The sequence below is a fragment of the Telmatherina bonti genome (genome assembly GCF_933228915.1).
Source record: "Telmatherina bonti genome assembly, chromosome: 5".
NCBI classification, from domain to species: Eukaryota; Metazoa; Chordata; class Actinopteri; order Atheriniformes; family Telmatherinidae; genus Telmatherina; species Telmatherina bonti.
In genome coordinates, this window is record NC_136623.1 from 5359328 (window position 1) to 5381688 (window position 22361).

Genomic DNA, 22361 nt, shown 5'->3' on the forward strand with positions numbered 1-22361 from the left:
TTAGGACGGTGTAGTATTCATAGGATGATGTTGTATTATTTAGGATGATGTAGTATTATTTAGGATGATGTCGTATTATTTAGGATGGTATTGTATTATTTAGCATGGTGTCGTATTATTTGGGATGGTGTCGTATTATTTAGGATGGTGTAGTATTATTTAGGATGGTGTAGTATTTATAGGATGGTGTAGTATTTTTAGGACGGTTTAGTATTATTTAGGATGGTCTAGTATTCATAGGATGATGTCGTATTATTTAGGATGGTGTCGTATTATTTAGGATGGTGTAGTATTTATAGGATGGTGTAGTATTTTTAGGACGGTGTAGTATTATTTAGGACGGTGTAGTATTTATAGGATGATGTCGTATTATTTAGGATGATGTAGTATTATTTAGGATGATGTAGTATTATTTAGGATGATTTCGTATTATTGAGCATGGGGTAGTATTATTTGGGATGGTGTAGTATTATTTGGGATGGTGTCGTATTATTTAGGATGGTGTAGTATTATTTAAGATGGTGTAGTATTTATAGGATGATGTATTGTTTAGGATGGTGTAGTATTTATAGGATGGTGTAGTATTATTTAGGATGGTTTAGTATTTTTAGGATGATGTAGTATTATTTAGGATGGTGTATTATTTAGGATGGTGTAGTATTATTTAGGATGGTGTAGTATTTATAGGATGGTGTAGTATTTTTAGGATGGTGTCGTATTATTTAGGATGGTGTATTATTTAGGATGGTGTAGTATTTATAGGATGGTGTAGTATTATTGAGGATGGTGTAGTATTTTTAGGATGGTGTAGTATTTTTAGGATGATGTAGTATTATTTAGGATGGCGTAGTATTTAGAGGATGGTGTAGTATTCTTTAGGACTGTGTAGTATTTATAGGATGATGTCTTATTTGGGATGTTGCAGTATTATTGAGGATGGTGTAGTATTTTTAGGATTGTGTAGTATTTTTAGGATGGTGTCGTATTATTTAGGATGGTGTTGTATTATTTAGGATGGTGTAGTATTATTTAGGATGGTGTCGTATTATTTAGGATGGTATTGTATTATTTAGCATGGTGTAGTATTATTTGGGATGGTGTCGTATTATTTAGGATGGTGTAGTATTTAGGATGATGTAGTATTTATAGGATGATGTATTGTATAGGATGGTGTAGTATTCATAGGATGATGTCGTATTATTTAGGAGGATGATGTATTATTTAGGATGGTGTAGTATTTTTAGGATGGTGTCGTATTTTTACAATGGTGTAGTATTTATAGGATGGTGTAGTATTTCTAGGATGGTGTCGTATTATTTAGGATGGTGTCGTATTATTTAGGATGGTGTAGTATTTATAGGATGGTGTAGTATTTTTAGGACGGTGTAGTATTATTTAGGACGGTGTAGTATTCATAGGATGATGTATTATTTAGGATGGTGTCGTATTATTTAGGATGGTGTAGTATTTATAGGATGGTGTAGTATTATTTAGGACGGTGTAGTATTATTTAGGACGGTGTAGTATTCATAGGATGATGTTGTATTATTTAGGATGATGTAGTATTATTTAGGATGATGTCGTATTATTTAGGATGGTATTGTATTATTTAGCATGGTGTAGTATTTTTAGGATGGTGTCGTATTTTTACAATGGTGTAGTATTTATAGGATGGTGTAGTATTTAGGATGGTGTAGTATTTATAGGATGATGTATTGTATAGGATGGTGTAGTATTCATAGGATGATGTCGTATTATTTAGGATGATGTTGTATTATTTAGGATGGTGTAGTATTTTTAGGATGGTGTCGTATTTTTACAATGGTGTAGTATTTATAGGATGGTGTAGTATTTTTAGGATGGTGTCGTATTATTTAGGATGGTGTCGTATTATTTAGGATGGTGTCGTATTATTTAGGATGGTGTAGTATTTATAGGATGGTGTAGTATTTTTAGGACGGTGTAGTATTATTTAGGACGGTGTAGTATTCATAGGATGATGTATTATTTAGGATGATGTAGTATTATTTAGGATGATGTCGTATTATTTAGGATGGTGTTGTATTATTTAGGATGGTGTAGTATTATTTAGGATGGTGTCGTATTATTTAGGATGGTATTGTATTATTTAGCATGGTGTAGTATTATTTGGGATGGTGTCGTATTATTTAGGATGGTGTAGTATTATTTAGGATGGTGTAGTATTTATAGGATGGTGTAGTATTTTTAGGACGGTGTAGTATTATTTAGGATGGTGTAGTATTCATAGGATGATGTCGTATTATTTAGGATGGTGTCGTATTATTTAGGATGGTGTAGTATTTATAGGATGGTGTAGTATTTTTAGGACGGTGTAGTATTTTTAGGACGGTGTAGTATTATTTAGGATGGTGTAGTATTTATAGGATGATGTCGTATTATTTAGGATGATGTAGTATCATTTAGGATGATGTCGTATTATTTAGGATGGTATTGTATTATTTAGCATGGTGTAGTATTATTTGGGATGGTGTCGTATTATTTAGGATGGTGTAGTATTATTTAAGATGGTGTAGTATTTATGGGATGATGTATTGTTTAGGATGGTGTAGTATTCATAGGATGGTGTCGTGTTATTTAGGATGGTGTAGTATTTATAGGATGGTGTAGTATTTTTAGGACGGTGTAGTATTATTTAGGACGGTGTAGTATTTATAGGATGATGTCGTATTATTTAGGATGATGTAGTATTATTTAGGATGATGTAGTATTATTTAGGATGATTTCGTATTATTGAGCATGGGGTAGTATTATTTGGGATGGTGTAGTATTATTTGGGATGGTGTCGTATTATTTAGGATGGTGTAGTATTATTTAAGATGGTGTAGTATTTATAGGATGATGTATTGTTTAGGATGGTGTAGTATTTATAGGATGGTGTAGTATTATTTAGGATGGTTTAGTATTTTTAGGATGATGTAGTATTATTTAGGATGGTGTATTATTTAGGATGGTGTAGTATTATTTAGGATGGTGTAGTATTTATAGGATGGTGTAGTATTTTTAGGATGGTGTCGTATTATTTAGGATGGTGTATTATTTAGGATGGTGTAGTATTTATAGGATGGTGTAGTATTATTGAGGATGGTGTAGTATTTTTAGGATGGTGTAGTATTTTTAGGATGATGTAGTATTATTTAGGATGGCGTAGTATTTAGAGGATGGTGTAGTATTCTTTAGGACTGTGTAGTATTTATAGGATGATGTCTTATTTGGGATGTTGCAGTATTATTGAGGATGGTGTAGTATTTTTAGGATTGTGTAGTATTTTTAGGATGGTGTCGTATTATTTAGGATGGTGTTGTATTATTTAGGATGGTGTAGTATTATTTAGGATGGTGTCGTATTATTTAGGATGGTATTGTATTATTTAGCATGGTGTAGTATTATTTGGGATGGTGTCGTATTATTTAGGATGGTGTAGTATTTAGGATGATGTAGTATTTATAGGATGATGTATTGTATAGGATGGTGTAGTATTCATAGGATGATGTCGTATTATTTAGGATGATGTTGTATTATTTAGGATGGTGTAGTATTTTTAGGATGGTGTCGTATTTTTACAATGGTGTAGTATTTATAGGATGGTGTAGTATTTTTAGGATGGTGTCGTATTATTTAGGATGGTGTCGTATTATTTAGGATGGTGTAGTATTTATAGGATGGTGTAGTATTTTTAGGACGGTGTAGTATTATTTAGGACGGTGTAGTATTCATAGGATGATGTATTATTTAGGATGGTGTCGTATTATTTAGGATGGTGTAGTATTTATAGGATGGTGTAGTATTATTTAGGACGGTGTAGTATTATTTAGGACGGTGTAGTATTCATAGGATGATGTTGTATTATTTAGGATGATGTAGTATTATTTAGGATGATGTCGTATTATTTAGGATGGTATTGTATTATTTAGCATGGTGTAGTATTTTTAGGATGGTGTCGTATTTTTACAATGGTGTAGTATTTATAGGATGGTGTAGTATTTAGGATGGTGTAGTATTTATAGGATGATGTATTGTATAGGATGGTGTAGTATTCATAGGATGATGTCGTATTATTTAGGATGATGTTGTATTATTTAGGATGGTGTAGTATTTTTAGGATGGTGTCGTATTTTTACAATGGTGTAGTATTTATAGGATGGTGTAGTATTTTTAGGATGGTGTCGTATTATTTAGGATGGTGTCGTATTATTTAGGATGGTGTCGTATTATTTAGGATGGTGTTGTATTATTTAGGATGGTGTAGTATTTAGGATGGTGTAGTATTTATAGGATGGTGTAGTATTTTTAGGACGGTGTAGTATTATTTAGGACGGTGTAGTATTCATAGGATGATGTATTATTTAGGATGATGTAGTATTATTTAGGATGATGTCGTATTATTTAGGATGGTGTTGTATTATTTAGGATGGTGTAGTATTATTTAGGATGGTGTCGTATTATTTAGGATGGTATTGTATTATTTAGCATGGTGTAGTATTATTTGGGATGGTGTCGTATTATTTAGGATGGTGTAGTATTATTTAGGATGGTGTAGTATTTATAGGATGGTGTAGTATTTTTAGGACGGTGTAGTATTATTTAGGATGGTGTAGTATTCATAGGATGATGTCGTATTATTTAGGATGGTGTCGTATTATTTAGGATGGTGTAGTATTTATAGGATGGTGTAGTATTTTTAGGACGGTGTAGTATTATTTAGGATGGTGTAGTATTTATAGGATGATGTCGTATTATTTAGGATGATGTAGTATCATTTAGGATGATGTCGTATTATTTAGGATGGTATTGTATTATTTAGCATGGTGTAGTATTATTTGGGATGGTGTCGTATTATTTAGGATGGTGTAGTATTATTTAAGATGGTGTAGTATTTATGGGATGATGTATTGTTTAGGATGGTGTAGTATTCATAGGATGGTGTCGTGTTATTTAGGATGGTGTAGTATTTATAGGATGGTGTAGTGTTTATAGGATGGTGTAGTATTTATAGGATGGTGTAGTATTATTTAGGATGGTTTAGTATTTTTAGGATGATGTAGTATTATTTAGGATGGTGTAGTATTATTTAGGATGGTGTAGTATTTATAGGATGGTGTAGTATTTTTAGGATGGTGTCGTATTATTTAGGATGGTGTCGTATTATTTAGGATGGTGTAGTATTTATAGGATGGTGTAGTATTATTGAGGATGGTGTAGTATTTTTAGGATGGTGTAGTATTTTTAGGATGATGTAGTATTATTTAGGATGGCGTAGTATTTAGAGGATGGTGTAGTATTCTTTAGGACTGTGTAGTATTTATAGGATGATGTCTTATTTGGGATGTTGTAGTATTATTGAGGATGGTGTAGTATTTTTAGGATTGTGTAGTATTTTTAGGATGATGTAGTATTATTTAGGATGGTGTAGTATTATTCAGGATGGTGTAGTATTTATAGGATGATGTAGTATTTAGGGTGGTGTTGTATTATTTAGGATAGTGTTGTATTATTTAGGATGGTGTAGTATTTTTAGGATGGTGTCATATTTAGGATGGTGTCGTATTATTTAGGATGGTGTAGTATTTTTAGGATGGTGTCGTATTATTTAGGATGGTGTCGTATTATTTGGTATGGTGTAGTATTATTTAGGATGGTCTAATATTATTTAGGATGATGTCCTATTTTTAGGATGGGGTAATATTATTTAGGATGGTGTAGTATCTTTAGGATGGTGTAGTATTTATAGGATGATGTCGTATTATTTAGGATGGTGTAGTATTTAGGATGGTGTAGTATTTTTAGGATGGTGTAGTATTCATAGGATGATGTCGTATTATTTAGGATGGTGTAGTATTTTTAGCATGGTGTAGTATTATTTAGGATGGTGTAGTATTTATAGGATGATGTATTATTGAGGATGGTGTAGTATTTTTAGAATGGTGTAGTATTTTTAGGATGGTGTCGTATTATTTAGGATGATATAGTATTATTGAGGATGGTGTAGTATTTTTAGGATGGTGTCGTATTTTTACAATGCTGTAGTAGTATTTATAGGATGATGTCGTATTATTGAGGATGGTGTAGTATTTATAGGATGATGTCATATTATTTAGGATGGTGTAGTATTGAGAATGGTGTAGTATTGAGGATGGTGTAGTATTTTTAGGATGGTGTAGTATTTTTACAATGGTGTAGTATTTATAGGATGATGTCGTACTATTTAGGATGGTGTAGTATTATTTAGGATGGTGTAGTATTTTTAGGATGGTGTAGTATTTATAGGATGATGTCATATTATTTAGGATGGTGTAGTATTCATAGGATGATGTCGTATTATTTAGGATGGTGTCGTATTATTTAGGATCGTGTCGTATTATTTAGGATTGTGTAGTATTTATAGGATTATGTAGTATTATTGAGGATGGTGTAGTATGTTTAGGATGGTGTCGTATTTTTACAATGGTGTAGTATTTTTAGGATGGTGTCGTATTTTTACAATGGTGTAGTATTATGTAGGATGATGTCGTATTATTTAGGATGATATAGTATTATTGAGGATGGTGTAGTATTTTTAGGATGGTGTCGTATTTTTACAATGGTGTAGTATTTATAGGATGGTGTCGTATTATTTAGGATGGTGTAGTATTTATAGGATGGTGTAGTATTTTTAGGATGGTGTAGTATTTTTAGGACGGTGTAGTATTTTTTGGACGGTGTAGTATTATTTCGGATGGTGTAGTATTCATAGGATGATGTCGTATTATTTAGGATGATGTAGTATTATTTAGGATGGTGTCGTATTATTTAGGATGGTGTTGTATTATTTAGGATGGTGTAGTATTTGGGATGGTGTCGTATTATTTAGGATGGTGTAGTATTATTTAGGATGGTATTGTATTATTTAGCATGGTGTAGTATTTGGGATGGTGTCGTATTATTTAGGATGGTGTAGTATTATTTAGGATGGTATTGTATTATTTAGCATGGTGTAGTATTTGGGATGGTGTCGTATTATTTAGGATGGTGTAGTATTATTTAGGATGGTGTAGTATTTATAGGATGATGTATTGTTTAGGATGGTGTAATATTCATAGGATGATGTCGTATAATTTAGGATGGTGTCGTATTATTTAGGATGGTGTAGTATTTATAGGATGGTGTAGTATTATTTAGGATGATGTAGAATTATTTAGGATGGTGTCGTATTATTTAGGATGGTGTCGTATTATTTAGGATGGTGTCGTATTATTTAGGATGGTGTAGTATTTATAGAATGGTGTAGTATTTTTAGGATGGTGTCGTATTATTTAGGATGGTGTCGTATTATTTAGGATGGTGTCGTATTATTTAGGATGGTGTAGTATTTATAGGATGGTGTAGTATTTATAGGATGGTGTAGTATTATTGAGGATGGTGTCGTATTTTTAGGATGGTGGAGTATTTTTAGGATGATGTAGTATTATTTAGGATGGCATAGTATTTAGAGGATGGTGTAGTATTCTTTAGGACTGTGTCGTATTTATAGGATGATGTCTTATTTGGGATGTTGTAGTATTATTGAGGATGGTGTAGTATTTTTAGGATTGTGTAGTATTTTTAGGATGATGTAGTATCATTTAGGATGGTGTAGTATTATTCAGGATGGTGTAGTATTTATAGGATGATGTAGTATTTAGGGTGGTGTTGTATTATTTAGGATAGTGTTGTATTATTTAGGATGGTGTAGTTTTTTTAGGATGGTGTAGTATTTTTAGGATGGTGTCATATTATTTAGGATGGTGTCGTATTATTTAGGATGGTGTCGTATTTTTAGGATGGTGTCGTATTATTTGGGATGGTGTCGTATTATTTGGGATGGTGTCGTATTATTTGGGATGGTGTCGTATTATTTAGGATGGTGTAGTATTTATAGGATGATGTCGTATCATTTAGGATGATGTCGTATTTTTAGGATGGTGTCGTATTATTTAGGATGGTGTAGTATTTATAGGATGATGTCGTATTATTTAGGATGATGTCGTATTTTTAGGATGGTGTAATATTATTTAGGATGGTGTCGTATTATTTAGGATGGTGTAGTATTTATAGGATGGTGTCGTATTATTTAGGATGGTGTCGTATTATTTAGGATGGTGTCATATTATTTAGGATGGTGTCGTATTATTTAGGATGGTGTAGTATTTATAGGATGGTGTAGTATTCATAGGATGATGTATTATTTAGGATGGTGTAGTATTTTTAGGATGGTGTAGTATTATTTAGGATGGGGTAGTATTTATAGGATGATGTATTATTGAGGATGGTGTAGTATTTTTAGAATGGTGTAGTATTTTTAGGATGGTGTATTTTTACAATGGTGTAGGAGTATTTATAGGATGATGTCGTATTATTTAGGATGGTGTAGTATTTATAGGATGATGTCATATTATTTAGGATGGTGTAGTATTGAGAATGGTGTAGTATTGAGGATGGTGTAGTATTTTTAGGATGGTGTCGTATTTTTACAATGGTGTAGTATTTATAGGATGATGTCGTACTATTTAGGATGGTGTAGTATTATTTAGGATGGTGTAGTATTTTTAGGATGGTGTAGTATTTATAGGATGATGTCATATTATTTAGGATGGTGTAGTATTTATAGGATGATGTCGTATTATTTAGGATCGTGTCGTATTATTTAGGATCGTGTCGTATTTTTACAATGGTGTAGTATTATTTAGGATGATGTATTATTTAGGATGATATAGTATTATTGAGGATGGTGTAGTATTTTTAGGATGGTGTCGTATTTTTACAATGGTGTAGTAGTATTTATAGGATTATGTTGTATTATTTAGGTTGGTGTAGTATTTATTGGATGACGTAGTATTTAGGATGGTGTAGTATTATTGAGGATGGTGTAGTATTTTTAGGATGGTGTAGTATTATTTAGGATGGTGTCATATTATTTAGGATGGTGTAGTATTTATAGGATGGTGTAGTATTTTTAGGATGGTTTAGTATTTTTAGGATGATGTAGTATTATTTAGGATGGTGTAGTATTATTTGGGATGGTGTAGTATTATTTAGGATGGTGTAGTATTTATAGGATGGTGTAGAATTTTTAGGATGGTGTCGTATTATTTAGGATGGTGTCGTATTATTGAGGATGGTGTAGTATTTATAGGATGGTGTAGTATTATTGAGGATGGTGTAGTATTTTTAGGATGGTGTAGTATTTTTAGGATGATGTAGTATTATTTAAGATGGCGTAGTATTTAGAGTATGGTGTAGTATTCTTTAGGATTGTGTAGTATTTTTAGGATGATGTAGTATTATTTAGGATGGTGTAGTATTTATAGGATGATGTCGTCTTATTTAGGATGGTGTAGTATTATTGAGGATGGTGTAGTATTTTTACGATTGTGTAGTATTTTTAGGATGATGTAGTATTATTTAGGATGGTGTAGTATTTATAGGATGATGTAGTATTTAGGGTGGTCTTGTATTATTTAGGATAGTGTTGTATTATTTAGGATGGTGTAGTATTTTTAGGATGGTGTCCTATTATTTAGGATGGTGTCCTATTATTTAGGATGGTGTCGTATTTTTAGGATGGTGTAGTATTATTTGGGATGGTGTAGTATTATTTGGGATGGTGTCGTATTATTTGGGATGGTGTAGTATTTATAGGATGATGTATTATTTGGGATGGTGTCGTATTATTCAGGATGGTGTAGTATTATTGAGGATGGTGTAGTATTTTTAGGATGATGTAGTATTATTTAGGATGGTGTCCTATTATTTAGGATGGTGTCCTATTATTTAGGATGGTGTCGTATTATTTAGGATGGTGTAGTATTATTGAGGATGGTGTAGTATTTTTAGGATGGTGTAGTATTTATAGGATGATGTTATATTATTTAGGATGGTGTAGTATTCATAGGATGATGTCGTATTTTTTAGGATGGTGTAGTATTTTTAGGATGGTGTAGTATTATTTAGGATCGTGTAATATTTATAGGATGATGTATTATTGAGGATGGTGTAGTATTTTTAGAATGGTGTAGTATTTTTTGGATGATGTAGTATTATTTAGGATGGTGTCGTATTATTTAGGATGGTGTCGTATTATTTAGGATTGTGTAGTATTTACAGGATTATGTCGTATTATTTAGGATGGTGTAGTATTATTTAGGATGGTGTAGTATTTTTAGGATGGTGTAGTATTTTTACAATGGTGTAGTATTATTTGGGATGGTGTAGTATTATTTAGGATGATGTCTTATTATTTAGGATGATGTCTTATTATTTAGGATGATGTCTTATTATTTAGGATGATGTAGTATTATTGAGGATGGTGTAGTATTTTTAGGATGGTGTCGTATTTTTACAATGGTGTAGTATTATTTGGGATGGTGTAGTATTATTTAGGATGGTGTAGTATTTATAGGATGATGTATTATTTAGGATGATGTAGTATTATTGAGGATGGTGTAGTATTTATAGGATGATGTCGTATTATTGAGGATGGTGTAGTATTTATAGGATGATGTAGTATTATTTAGGATGGTGTAGTATTATTTAGGATGGTGTCGTATTATTTAGGATGGTGTAGTATTTTTTGGATGATGTCGTATTTTTTAGGATGGTGTCATACTATTTAGGATGGTGTCGTATTATTTAGGATTGTGTAGTATTTACAGGATTATGTCGTATTATTTAGGATGGTGTAGTATTATTTAGGATGGTGTAGTATTTTTAGGATGGTGTAGTATTTTTACAATGGTGTAGTATTATTTGGGATAGTGTAGTATTATTTAGGATGATGTCTTATTATTTAGGATGATGTAGTATTATTGAGGATGGTGTAGTATTTTTAGGATGGTGTCGTATTTTTACAATGGTGTAGTATTATTTGGGATGGTGTAGTATTATTTAGGATGGTGTAGTATTTATAGGATGATGTCGTATTATTTAGGATGATGTAGTATTATTGAGGATGGTGTAGTATTTATAGGATGATGTCGTATTATTGAGGATGGTGTAGTATTTATAGGATGATGTAGTATTATTTAGGATGGTGTAGTATTATTTAGGATGGTGTCGTATTATTTAGGATGGTGTAGTATTTTTTGGATGGTGTCATACTATTTAGGATGGTGTCGTATTATTTAGGATGGTGTCGTATTATTTAGGACGGTGTCGTATTATTTAGGACGGTGTCGTATTATTTAGGATGGTGTAGTATTATTTAGGATGGTGTAGTATTATTTAAGATGGTGTAGTATTTTTAGGATGATGTCGTATTATTTAGGATGATGTAGTATTATTGAGGATGGTGTAGTATTTATAGGATGATGTCGTATTATTGAGGATGGTGTAGTATTTATAGGATGATGTAGTATTATTTAGGATGGTGTAGTATTATTTAGGATGGTGTCGTATTATTTAGGATGGTGTAGTATTTTTTGGATGGTGTAGTATTATTTAGGATGGTGTCATACTATTTAGGATGGTGTCGTATTATTTAGGACGGTGTCGTATTATTTAGGACGGTGTCGTATTTTTTAGGATGGTGTCGTATTATTTAGGATGGTGTCGTATTTATAGGATGGTGTCGTATTATTTAGGATGGTGTCGTATTATTTAGGATGGTGTCGTATTCTTTAGAATGGTGTCGTATTATTTAGAATGGTGTCTTATTATTTAGGATGGTGTCATATTATTTAGGACGGTGTAGTATTATTTACGACGGTGTCGTATTATTTACGACGGTGTCGTATTATTTAGGATGGTGTAGTATTATTTAGGATGGTGTCGTATTGTTTAGGATGGTGTCATATTATTTAGGATGGTGTAGTATTATTTAGGACTGTGTCGTATTATTTAGGATGGTGTAGTATTTTTTAGGATGGTGTCGTATTATTTAGGATGGTGTCATATTATTTAGGATGGTGTAGTATCACCTGCCAGTCCAACCCTTTGTAACCCTTTGTTACCACTTTGTTTTCTTTTTCATTTTAACAATAAAACATCAACAATATGATGACAAGCGAATGGGACTACAATGACGTTGCATACTGGATCGAGGGTTTTATCCTCGGCTGGGGGGAGGTTTGGACATTCGTCATTCTGTGTGGAGTTTGGAGGTTCTCCCCGTGTAGGTGTGGGTTCTCTCCAGGTTCTCTGGCTTCCTCCCACCGTCCAAAGATATGATGTCAGGTTAACTGGTTACTCTAAACTGCCCCTAGGTATGAGCGTGAGAGGTTGGTTGTCTCTGTGTGGCCCTGTGATGGACTGGCAAGCTGTACAGGGTCTACCCTGCCTGTCACCCAAAGACTGCTGGGATAGGCTCCAGCTTCCCCGCGACCCTTCATCGGACTAAGCGGTTAGGATGATGAATGAATGAATGAAAAGTAGAAAATTACCCTTTTAAAGATTCCTATGTCCAGGGTCCCTTCCAGACTCAGACAGCTGAGCCTTGGGTCCCCCGGCGCAGATGAACCAGAGAGGTCCATCGCCTACTCTGGGGGTCCACCAGCGTAGATGAACCAGAGAGGTCCATCGCCTACTCTGGGGGTCCACCAGCGTAGATGAACCAGAGAGGTCCATCGCCTACTCTGGGGGTCCACCAGCGTAGATGAACCAGAGAGGTCCATCGCCTACTCTGGGGATCCTCTAGCGGAGATGAACCAGAGAGGTCCATCGCCTACTCTGGGGATCCTCTAGCGGAGATGAACCAGAGAGGTCCATCGCCTACTCTGGGGATCCTCTAGCGGAGATGAACCAGAGAGGTCCATCGCCTACTCTGGGGGTCCACCAGCGTAGATAAACCAGAAAGGTCCATCACCTACTCTGGGGATCCTCTAGCGGAGATGAACCAGAGAAGTCCATCGCCTACTCTGGGGGTCCACCAGCGTAGATAAACCAGAGAGGTCCATCGCCTACTCTGGGGGTCCACCAGCGTAGATAAACCAGAGAGGTCCATCACCTACTCTGGGGGTCCCCTAGGGGAGATGAACCAGAGAGGTCCATCGCCTACTCTGGGGATCCTCTAGCGGAGATGAACCAGAGAGGTCCATCGCCTACTCTGGGGATCCTCTAGCGGAGATGAACCAGAGAGGTCCATCGCCTACTCTGGGGATCCTCTAGCGGAGATGAACCAGAGAGGTCCATCGCCTACTCTGGGGATCCTCTAGCGGAGATGAACCAGAAAGGTCCAACGCCTACTCTGGGGATCCTCTAGCGGAGATGAACCAGAGAGGTCCATCGCCTACTCTGGGGATCCTCTAGCGGAGATGAACCAGAGAGGTCCATCGCCTACTCTGGGGATCCTCTAGCGGAGATGAACCGGAGAGGTCCATCGCCTACTCTGGGGATCCTCTAGCGGAGATGAACCGGAGAGGTCCAACGCCTACTCTGGGGATCCTCTAGCGGAGATGAACCAGAGAGGTCCATCGCCTACTCTGGGGATCCTCTAGCGGAGATGAACCGGAGAGGTCCATCGCCTACTCTGGGGATCCTCTAGCGGAGATGAACCAGAGAGGTCCATCGCCTACTCTGGGGATCCTCTAGCAGAGATGAACCAGAGAGGTCTAACGCCTACTCTGGGGATCCTCTAGCGGAGATGAACCAGAGAGGTCCATCGCCTACTCTGGGGGTCCACCAGCGTAGATAAACCAGAGAGGTCCATCGCCTACTCTGGGGATCCTCTAGCGGAGATGAACCAGAGAGGTCCAACGCCTACTCTGGGGATCCTCTAGCGGAGATGAACCAGAGAGGTCCATCGCCTACTCTGGGGATCCTCTAGCGGAGATGAACCAGAGAGGTCCAACGCCTACTCTGGGGATCCTCTAGCGGAGATGAACCAGAGAGGTCCATCGCCTACTCTGGGGATCCTCTAGCGGAGATGAACCGGAGAGGTCCTGCGCTGAGTCTAGGGCATCCTTTAGTGGAGATGGCAGGATGGTTTCGAGGAGTTGATGCCAGTGTTTGGTCGTGTGTTTTAGCAGTTTTAGCATTAGCGTTAGCATAGCTGTTGGCTGCAAACCTGGACGAGGTTTTCGCGAACTCCTCCTGCGGTAAACGTTCCACAACTTTTTTATGAACTTCAGTCTAATCAACTCACATGTTTGAAATTGCGGAAGGGGACGAACTGCACAATGTCCCGGAGCACAGGTTCTCCTTTGGGTGAGCGCAGGATGCCGTCGTCGCCGTCCAGCATCTGCATGTCGCTGAAGTCGGCGTTCCCGATCCCAACGATAATGACGGACATGGGGAGGTGGGAGGCTTGGACGATGGCCTCCCTGGTGTCGGACATGTCGGTGATGACGCCGTCGGTGAGAATCAGCAGGATGAAGTATTGCTGTCAACGTGAGAGAAAAGATTAATCCACCCAGTTCAGGCTGTGGTTGCCTGGTTACTGGGAATGTTGGGATCATAGTGGTGAAGATTTTCCTGCATGTTTTTAACAGCCTGGAGAGAAATTATGAGAACACAGACGTTCGGAGAGTTTTTGGCGGCTGACAAGACATCTGAAACGCTTCCTGTTTGTAATTGTCTGATCCTGAAAGGGCAACTTGTCAGGTTGGGAAGCTTCCATCCGGCAGCATCAGATATAGCGTCTCCAACGCCGTGATGTGACATGACTGCTGCATTTTCATTTCCACTCTGACAGAAATCTTTCTGACATCTTTCATGTGGATCTGCCTGCAACGCTGCTGTGGAAACCGTCTCCGAGCTTCGTTCACGGCCCGATCTGGAAGCCGTCCCGCTAACAGGACAGAGCCTCGAATAAAGACCTGCCATCACGCCAAAGGCAGGTTCAAGCCCAAAACCACCTTTTATTGAGAAATATGAACAATAAAACTAATAATCACGAAATGTAAAGTAGTTATCACCTTGGGAGGAATTTAGTTCAGTAATTATGAAATAACAGGTTCTGAGTACAAATCATGACTTCTTTCTGATAATTGTGACAATTTAACACCTTTTTTCTCATAATTATGAGATTTACAGTCATGACAATAAGATTTTATGTGATTATGTTGTTTTTATTCACTTTTTATCTCATAATTGTGAGTTTTATTTCTCATATTAAGCCTTTTTTCATCTGATATGATGAGGGACCAGCGCAGGTGGTCTTACCATGGCCTCTTTGGTGTGGACCTCCTGGGAGGCAGTTCTGGCGACCTTCTGGATGATTGGGGCGATGTTGGTGGGTCCGTAGAGCTGCAGCTTAGGTAGGCAGGCCTGGTAGGCCTCCACCACACCCTGGATGCCTGACCAGATCACACACACACACACACACACACACACACACACACACACACACACACACACACACGCACATAGACAAAATGTGGAAAATTTGGACGTTTTTACAAAGTAAATCAGGAATCTGATGCAGAAACAGTTGATTTCACGTAGAAACGGATGAAACATGAAAACCTTCCAGCAGAGGAAGCGTTAAAAATCAGAAAATAAAACATCTGTCATGACATGACATAAAAAACTCCAGGAGAAAGTCAGCTGATTGATTCAAGGCTTTGGATTCGTCTTGAAACTGGTCTCTGGTCCAGATTCTGGTCTGGACTCAGCACAGACGGAAACTGGACTTTCTCCCGTCAGTGGGATTAAGTCTGCTCTGGGACTGGAAACCAGTATAGATCTTAGATGAACCGATGTCCCTGAACGCAGCAGGAAGATGGACGTGTGGTGAACCGATGTCCCTGAACGCAGGAGGAAGATGGACGTGTGGTGAACCGATGACCCTGAACGCAGCAGGAAGATGGACGTGGGATGAACCGATGACCCTGAACGCAGCAGGAAGATGGACGTGGGATGAACCGATGACCCTGAACGCAGCAGGAAGATGGACGTGGGATGAACCGATGACCCTGAACGCAGCAGGAAGATGGACGTGGGATGAACCGATGACCCTGAACGCAGCAGGAAGATGGACGTGGGATGAACCGATGACCCTGAACGCAGCAGGAAGATGGACGTGGGATGAACCGATGACCCTGAACGCAGCAGCAAGATGGACGTGGGATGAACCGATGACCCTGAACGCAGCAGCAAGATGGACGTGGGATGAACCGATGTCCCTGAACGCAGCAGGAAGATGGACGTGGGATGAACCGATGTCCCTGAACGCAGCAGGAAGATGGACGTGAGATGAACCGATGTCCCTGAACGCAGCAGGAAGATGGACGTGGGATGAACCGATGACCCTGAACGCAGCAGGAAGATGGACGTGGGATGAACCGATGTCCCTGAACGCAGCAGGAAGATGGACGTGGGATGAACCGATGACCCTGAACGCAGCAGGAAGATGGACGTGGGATGAACCGATGACCCTGAACGCAGCAGGAAGATGGACGTGGGATGAACCGATGACCCTGAACGCAGCAGGAAGATGGACGTGGGATGAACCGATGTCCCTGAACGCAGCAGGAAGATGGACGTGGGATGAACCGATGTCCCTGAACGCAGCAGGAAGATGGACGTGAGATGAACCGATGTCCCTGAACGCAGCAGGAAGATGGACGTGGGATGAACCGATGACCCTGAACGCAGCAGGAAGATGGACGTGGGATGAACTGATGTCCCTGAACGCAGCAGGAAGATGGACGTGGGATGAACTGATGTCCCTGAACGCAGCAGGAAGATGGACGTGGGATGAACTGATGTCCCTGCACGCAGCAGGAAGATGGACGTGAGATGAACCGATGTCCCTGAACGCAGCAGGAAGATGGACGTGGGATGAACCGATGACCCTGAACGCAGCAGGAAGATGGACGTGGGATGAACTGATGTCCCTGAACGCAGCAGGAAGATGGACGTGGGATGAACCGATGACCCTGAACGCAGCAGGAAGATGGACGTGGGATGAACCGATGACCCTGAACGCAGCAGGAAGATGGACGTGGGATGAACCGATGTCCCTGAACGCAGCAGGAAGATGGACGTGGGATGAACCGATGTCCCTGAACGCAGCAGGAAGATGGACGTGGGATGAACCGATGACCCTGAACGCAGCAGGAAGATGGACGTGAGATGAACCGATGTCCCTGAACGCAGCAGGAAGATGGACGTGAGATGAACCGATGTCCCTGAACGCAGCAGGAAGATGGACGTGGGATGAACCGATGACCCTGAACGCAGCAGGAAGATGGACGTGGGATGAACCGATGACCCTGAACGCAGCAGGAAGATGGACGTGGGATGAACCGATGACCCTGAACGCAGCAGGAAGATGGACGTGAGATGAACCGATGTCCCTGAACGCAGCAGGAAGATGGACGTGGGATGAACCGATGTCCCTGAACGCAGCAGGAAGATGGACGTGGGATGAACCGATGTCCCCGAACGCAGCAGGAAGATGGACGTGGGATGAACCGATGTCCCTGAGCGCAGCAGGAAGATGGACGTGGGATGAACCGATGACCCTGAACGCAGCAGGAAGATGGACGTGGGATGAACCGATGACCCTGAACGCAGCAGGAAGATGGACGTGGGATGAACCGATGTCCCTGAACGCAGCAGCAAGATGGACGTGGGATGAACTGATGTCCCTGAACGCAGCAGGAAGATGGACGTGGGATGAACCGATGACCCTGAACGCAGCAGGAAGATGGACGTGGGATGAACTGATGTCCCTGAACGCAGCAGCAAGATGGACGTGGGATGAACTGATGTCCCTGAACGCAGCAGGAAGATGGACGTGAGATGAACCGATGTCCCTGAACGCAGCAGGAAGATGGACGTGAGATGAACCGATGTCCCTGAACGCAGCAGGAAGATGGACGTGGGATGAACCGATGTCCCTGAACGCAGCAGGAAGATGGACGTGAGATGAACCGATGTCCCTGAACGCAGCAGGAAGATGGACGTGAGATGAACCGATGTCCCTGAACGCAGCAGGAAGATGGACGTGGGATGAACCGATGACCCTGAACGCAGCAGGAAGATGGACGTGGGATGAACCGATGACCCTGAACGCAGCAGGAAGATGGACGTGGGATGAACTGATGTCCCTGAACGCAGCAGGAAGATGGACGTGAGATGAACCGATGACCCTGAACGCAGCAGCAAGATGGACGTGGGATGAACCGATGTCCCTGAACGCAGCAGGAAGATGGACGTGGGATGAACTGATGTCCCTGAACGCAGCAGGAAGATGGACGTGGGATGAACCGATGACCCTGAACGCAGCAGGAAGATGGACGTGGGATGAACCGATGACCCTGAACGCAGCAGCAAGATGGACGTGGGATGAACTGATGTCCCTGAACGCAGCAGGAAGATGGACGTGAGATGAACCGATGTCCCTGAACGCAGCAGGAAGATGGACGTGGGATGAACCGATGACCCTGAACGCAGCAGGAAGATGGACGTGGGATGAACCGATGACCCTGAACGCAGCAGGAAGATGGACGTGGGATGAACCGATGTCCCTGAACGCAGCAGGAAGATGGACGTGGGATGAACTGATGTCCCTGAACGCAGCAGGAAGATGGACGTGGGATGAACCGATGACCCTGAACGCAGCAGGAAGATGGACGTGGGATGAACCGATGTCCCTGAACGCAGCAGGAAGATGGACGTGGGATGAACCGATGACCCTGAACGCAGCAGGAAGATGGACGTGGGATGAACTGATGTCCCTGAACGCAGCAGGAAGATGGATGTGGGATGAACCGATGACCCTGAACGCAGCAGCAAGATGGACGTGGGATGAACTGATGTCCCTGAACGCAGCAGGAAGATGGACGTGGGATGAACCGATGACCCTGAACGCAGCAGGAAGATGGACGTGGGATGAACTGATGTCCCTGAACGCAGCAGCAAGATGGACGTGGGATGAACCGATGACCCTGAGCGCAGCAGGAAGATGGACGTGGGATGAACCGATGTCCCTGAACGCAGCAGGAAGATGGACGTGGGATGAACCGATGACCCTGAACGCAGCAGGAAGATGGACGTGGGATGAACTGATGACCCTGAACGCAGCAGGAAGATGGACGTGGGATGAACCGATGACCCTGAACGCAGCAGGAAGATGGACGTGGGATGAACTGATGTCCCTGAACGCAGCAGCAAGATGGACGTGGGATGAACTGATGTCCCTGAACGCAGCAGGAAGATGGACGTGGGATGAACCGATGACCCTGAACGCAGCAGGAAGATGGACGTGGGATGAACCGATGACCCTGAACGCAGCAGGAAGAGGGCGGTTTTAGCTAAAACAACGCCAGCCCACCTCTCCGTTACGAAGTCTTACTTGTCGTACCCAGAATCATAAAAACCGGTTTGCTGTGAGACATGGTTTAGTGTAAACATGCATAATAAATCGCTGTATAATTTAATTTGATAATCTCTTCCTGGAGAAGAGAAATAACCGTTTTATCCATGAAAACAGAGAGAACTGACAGAAAAGGTGTGACCCGGGGCTGGGACGCAGGTCCCTGCTGTGTCGAATCGAAGCTTTCCCGGTGCGGTTCAGTGAGTTTTATCAGGAGAGAGATCCTGCCTCGTCTCTCGGAGAGTTTAGAGATGTCCCAGCGCAGCCCGAGGCAGCACTCGTGTGATTTTAGCATCTGAAGGTCACATTCAGACTTAATTAAAAGTGTCGGTGCTGAAGCGTCTCGGAGCTCGTCGCTGACCTTTAGCAGCAGGTGAGTGAAGGACCTTCGTCTCAATAAAATCCGCCTGCCGTTCATCCATTTAACAGAAAAACACAGTTAATCTGATGTACATGCTAAACAAGCTAACGGCTCTCGGTTCTCGCTTCAACTGAAGCGTTAAAAACCGTAGAAAACGTTTGATTTAATGGACGTTTTTTATTTTCTGTTTCCTCTCCGTATTCTGTCAGTTCAGCAAGGTTATATGAAGTACTTTACCCTAGAACCATTCTGGGACAGTAACTGGGATAAACCAGAAAACAACTGGAAGACCATTTTGACCAGTATAAAAGGAGTATTTGAGAGAGGCAGAGTCTCAGATGGAAAGATGTTCAGAGCGTCTTCAGTCTGGCTTTAGAAACCTCAAAAACTTTTTCCTCTTCGAAGTCCCACCATCTCCATCATTGGAGAATGAGGAGAAATCTCTGTATGCTTGGGACAAAGCTGGGGGCTAAAATTCAAAGTCAGCTCATATTTCCTTATATTTTATCTTCTACTGGGAATGAAATTCGACCTGATGAGTTTTCCGGGTTTTTTACATGCAGTCTGAATGTTTTTGGGGATGTCATGTGACTTCAACGTCTCCGTTTAAACGATGGTGCCGTCGGTGACACAACATCCACGTTCAGCAACACTGCTGCATCAGAAGCTGAGAGGGCTGATGGCATTTAAATGATGGATTCTCCGTGTGTGAGGCGAGTCCGGCCCGTGTTGTCGCACCAGGTTTAAACCCGACTTACTCAGAACGTTTCAGCTTTTATTTCTAAACTTCTGAAGAATCTAGAGATGAAACTAAAAGGAAACATTAAAGCTTCGGTTCGTAATGCCTCTCTCACCATGGATGTAATTACTGACTAGCGTCTTATCAGGCTACGATGGGTTAACAGGAATAAACGTCCAGGTGAAGGTCAGGACGAAGACTGGAGAGCATCAGCTGATCAGAGCTCTGCCCTGATCAATGTGATCAAACCCCACAGGAAGGCGACTCGGACAGTAATCTTCCCTCCGTCTCGCCTGACGAGTTTCGTTTGATGGTTTAGAGTTGTACAGTTCCATGTTTTTAACGTGAAGATGAGAATCTTTCTTTCTCCTCGCCATTTTCCTCGCAGATGCAGAAAACTGGACGTTGGACAGAATGAATCATGAAAAGCTGGTTGATTCCTGTCGATACGTCGTCCAGCTTCGTGTGAAAATAACGAAGGAAACCAACAGTTATGATGACATCTCTAGTTATTATTATTGTTGTGGTTCCTGCCCTGACCTGTGCTGCAGTGGGTGTGCCTGTTTCCCTGGCAACCAAGTCCACACCAGGTTCTCATCAGGAAATCAGCAGCAGCAAGATAAAAGGCCAGCTCAGTCCACCAGTCATCACCTGATTGTTGTTTCATCAGTGGTAACAGCTCTCGGCCATTGCAGCATTTCTGCCTAAGGACTCAAACAGCTTGTCTAACAATTGTTTGTTCTGTCACCAGAGCGGGATTCTTGCCTGCCTGCCCGTCAACCTACCTGCCCGGCAACCTACCATTCTGCCCAGGAAAACAATAAACCCTTCCAAGTATCCACATCCAATCTGCACTTGGGTCCTTGTTTGTCTTTTGTTTGCTTTTGTTTGGATGAAAGAGACTCGGACAGCTACACGTTTGGCCCAAATGTGAGCTTGCTAAACCCAGTCACATGACCACCACATGTGGTCCAATGGGGAAGGTTTCCCGTATCAGGACCACCTCTGGTCCACAACATGCCTGCTGTAATCCACGTCCAGGCCAACAACTGACACCTGGACCACCTCTGGTCCTCACAGCGCCGACACTGAGCCATGAGAAGTGGCCCGGATTAGTACCAAACATTAAGACTGGGCCGATCTGTTGATAGTATCAATACAAGGCTAGTGTTGGTATCGTTGATACCAGCGTGACGATATCGAGGTCTTCGGGGCGAAGGAGATCCAACCGATGCAGGTTTTGCATTTGTGCATTTTGGTAAAAAAAACTGAGAAAATATATTTTATTATTTTGTTACATTATTAAACAAAATGAGTTTAAATTGTAATTTCTCACTTTGTTGACTCTTTCCTGGTCAAACCATCGGGTCAACAGACATACTAAACGTTTCTGCATGCTAGTTCCGTAACATCACACAGCGAGTTCTCCAGACCAGGCTGCATCCCAAACATCACTGGGCAGCACGCCGACCATTTTCATTCACTTCAGAAAAAGCTTTGCAGCCTTCTGGTGCCAGATGACTCGTTTCTATGGTTGAAAATGTAAACTTCCACGAGTTCCCGTAAAGACTCACAAACATGTTTCATTCATTCATTCATTTTCTGAACCAGTTTAACCTGAGTCAGGGTCGCGGGAAGCTGGAGCCTATCCTGTCAGACAAGAGGCGGGGTTCAGCCTGGACAGCTCGCCAGCCCATCACAGACAAACATGTTTCATTTGACAATAATAATAATCAATACCTAAAGAAAAAATTCATTAAATGATTTCCAGCAATAAGGTATCAGCAAATCAGGTACCGGATCGATACCGACACGCCGTCGGCGCTGCGTTTACTCGGATCGATACCGACACGCCGTCGGCGCTGCGTTTACTCGGATCGATACCGACACGCCGTCGGCGCTGCGTTTACTCGGATCGATACCGACACGCCGTCGGCGCTGCGTTT

At 40.9% G+C, this 22361-nt stretch overlaps 1 protein-coding gene across 1 annotated transcript in view; it reads right to left on the reverse strand.

Moving 5' to 3' along the window:
- The window catches only part of cpne4a (copine IVa), a gene marked incomplete at both ends in the record, with an annotated part of 143964 nt that overhangs the window by 68153 nt on the left and 53450 nt on the right, over positions 1 to 22361 (reverse strand). The window contains 2 exons of the mRNA XM_079240538.1: positions 14135 to 14371; positions 15154 to 15287. Coding sequence (XP_079096664.1) covers positions 14135 to 14371; positions 15154 to 15287 — 371 coding nt within the window. The remainder of the gene's footprint in view (positions 1 to 14134; positions 14372 to 15153; positions 15288 to 22361) is intronic.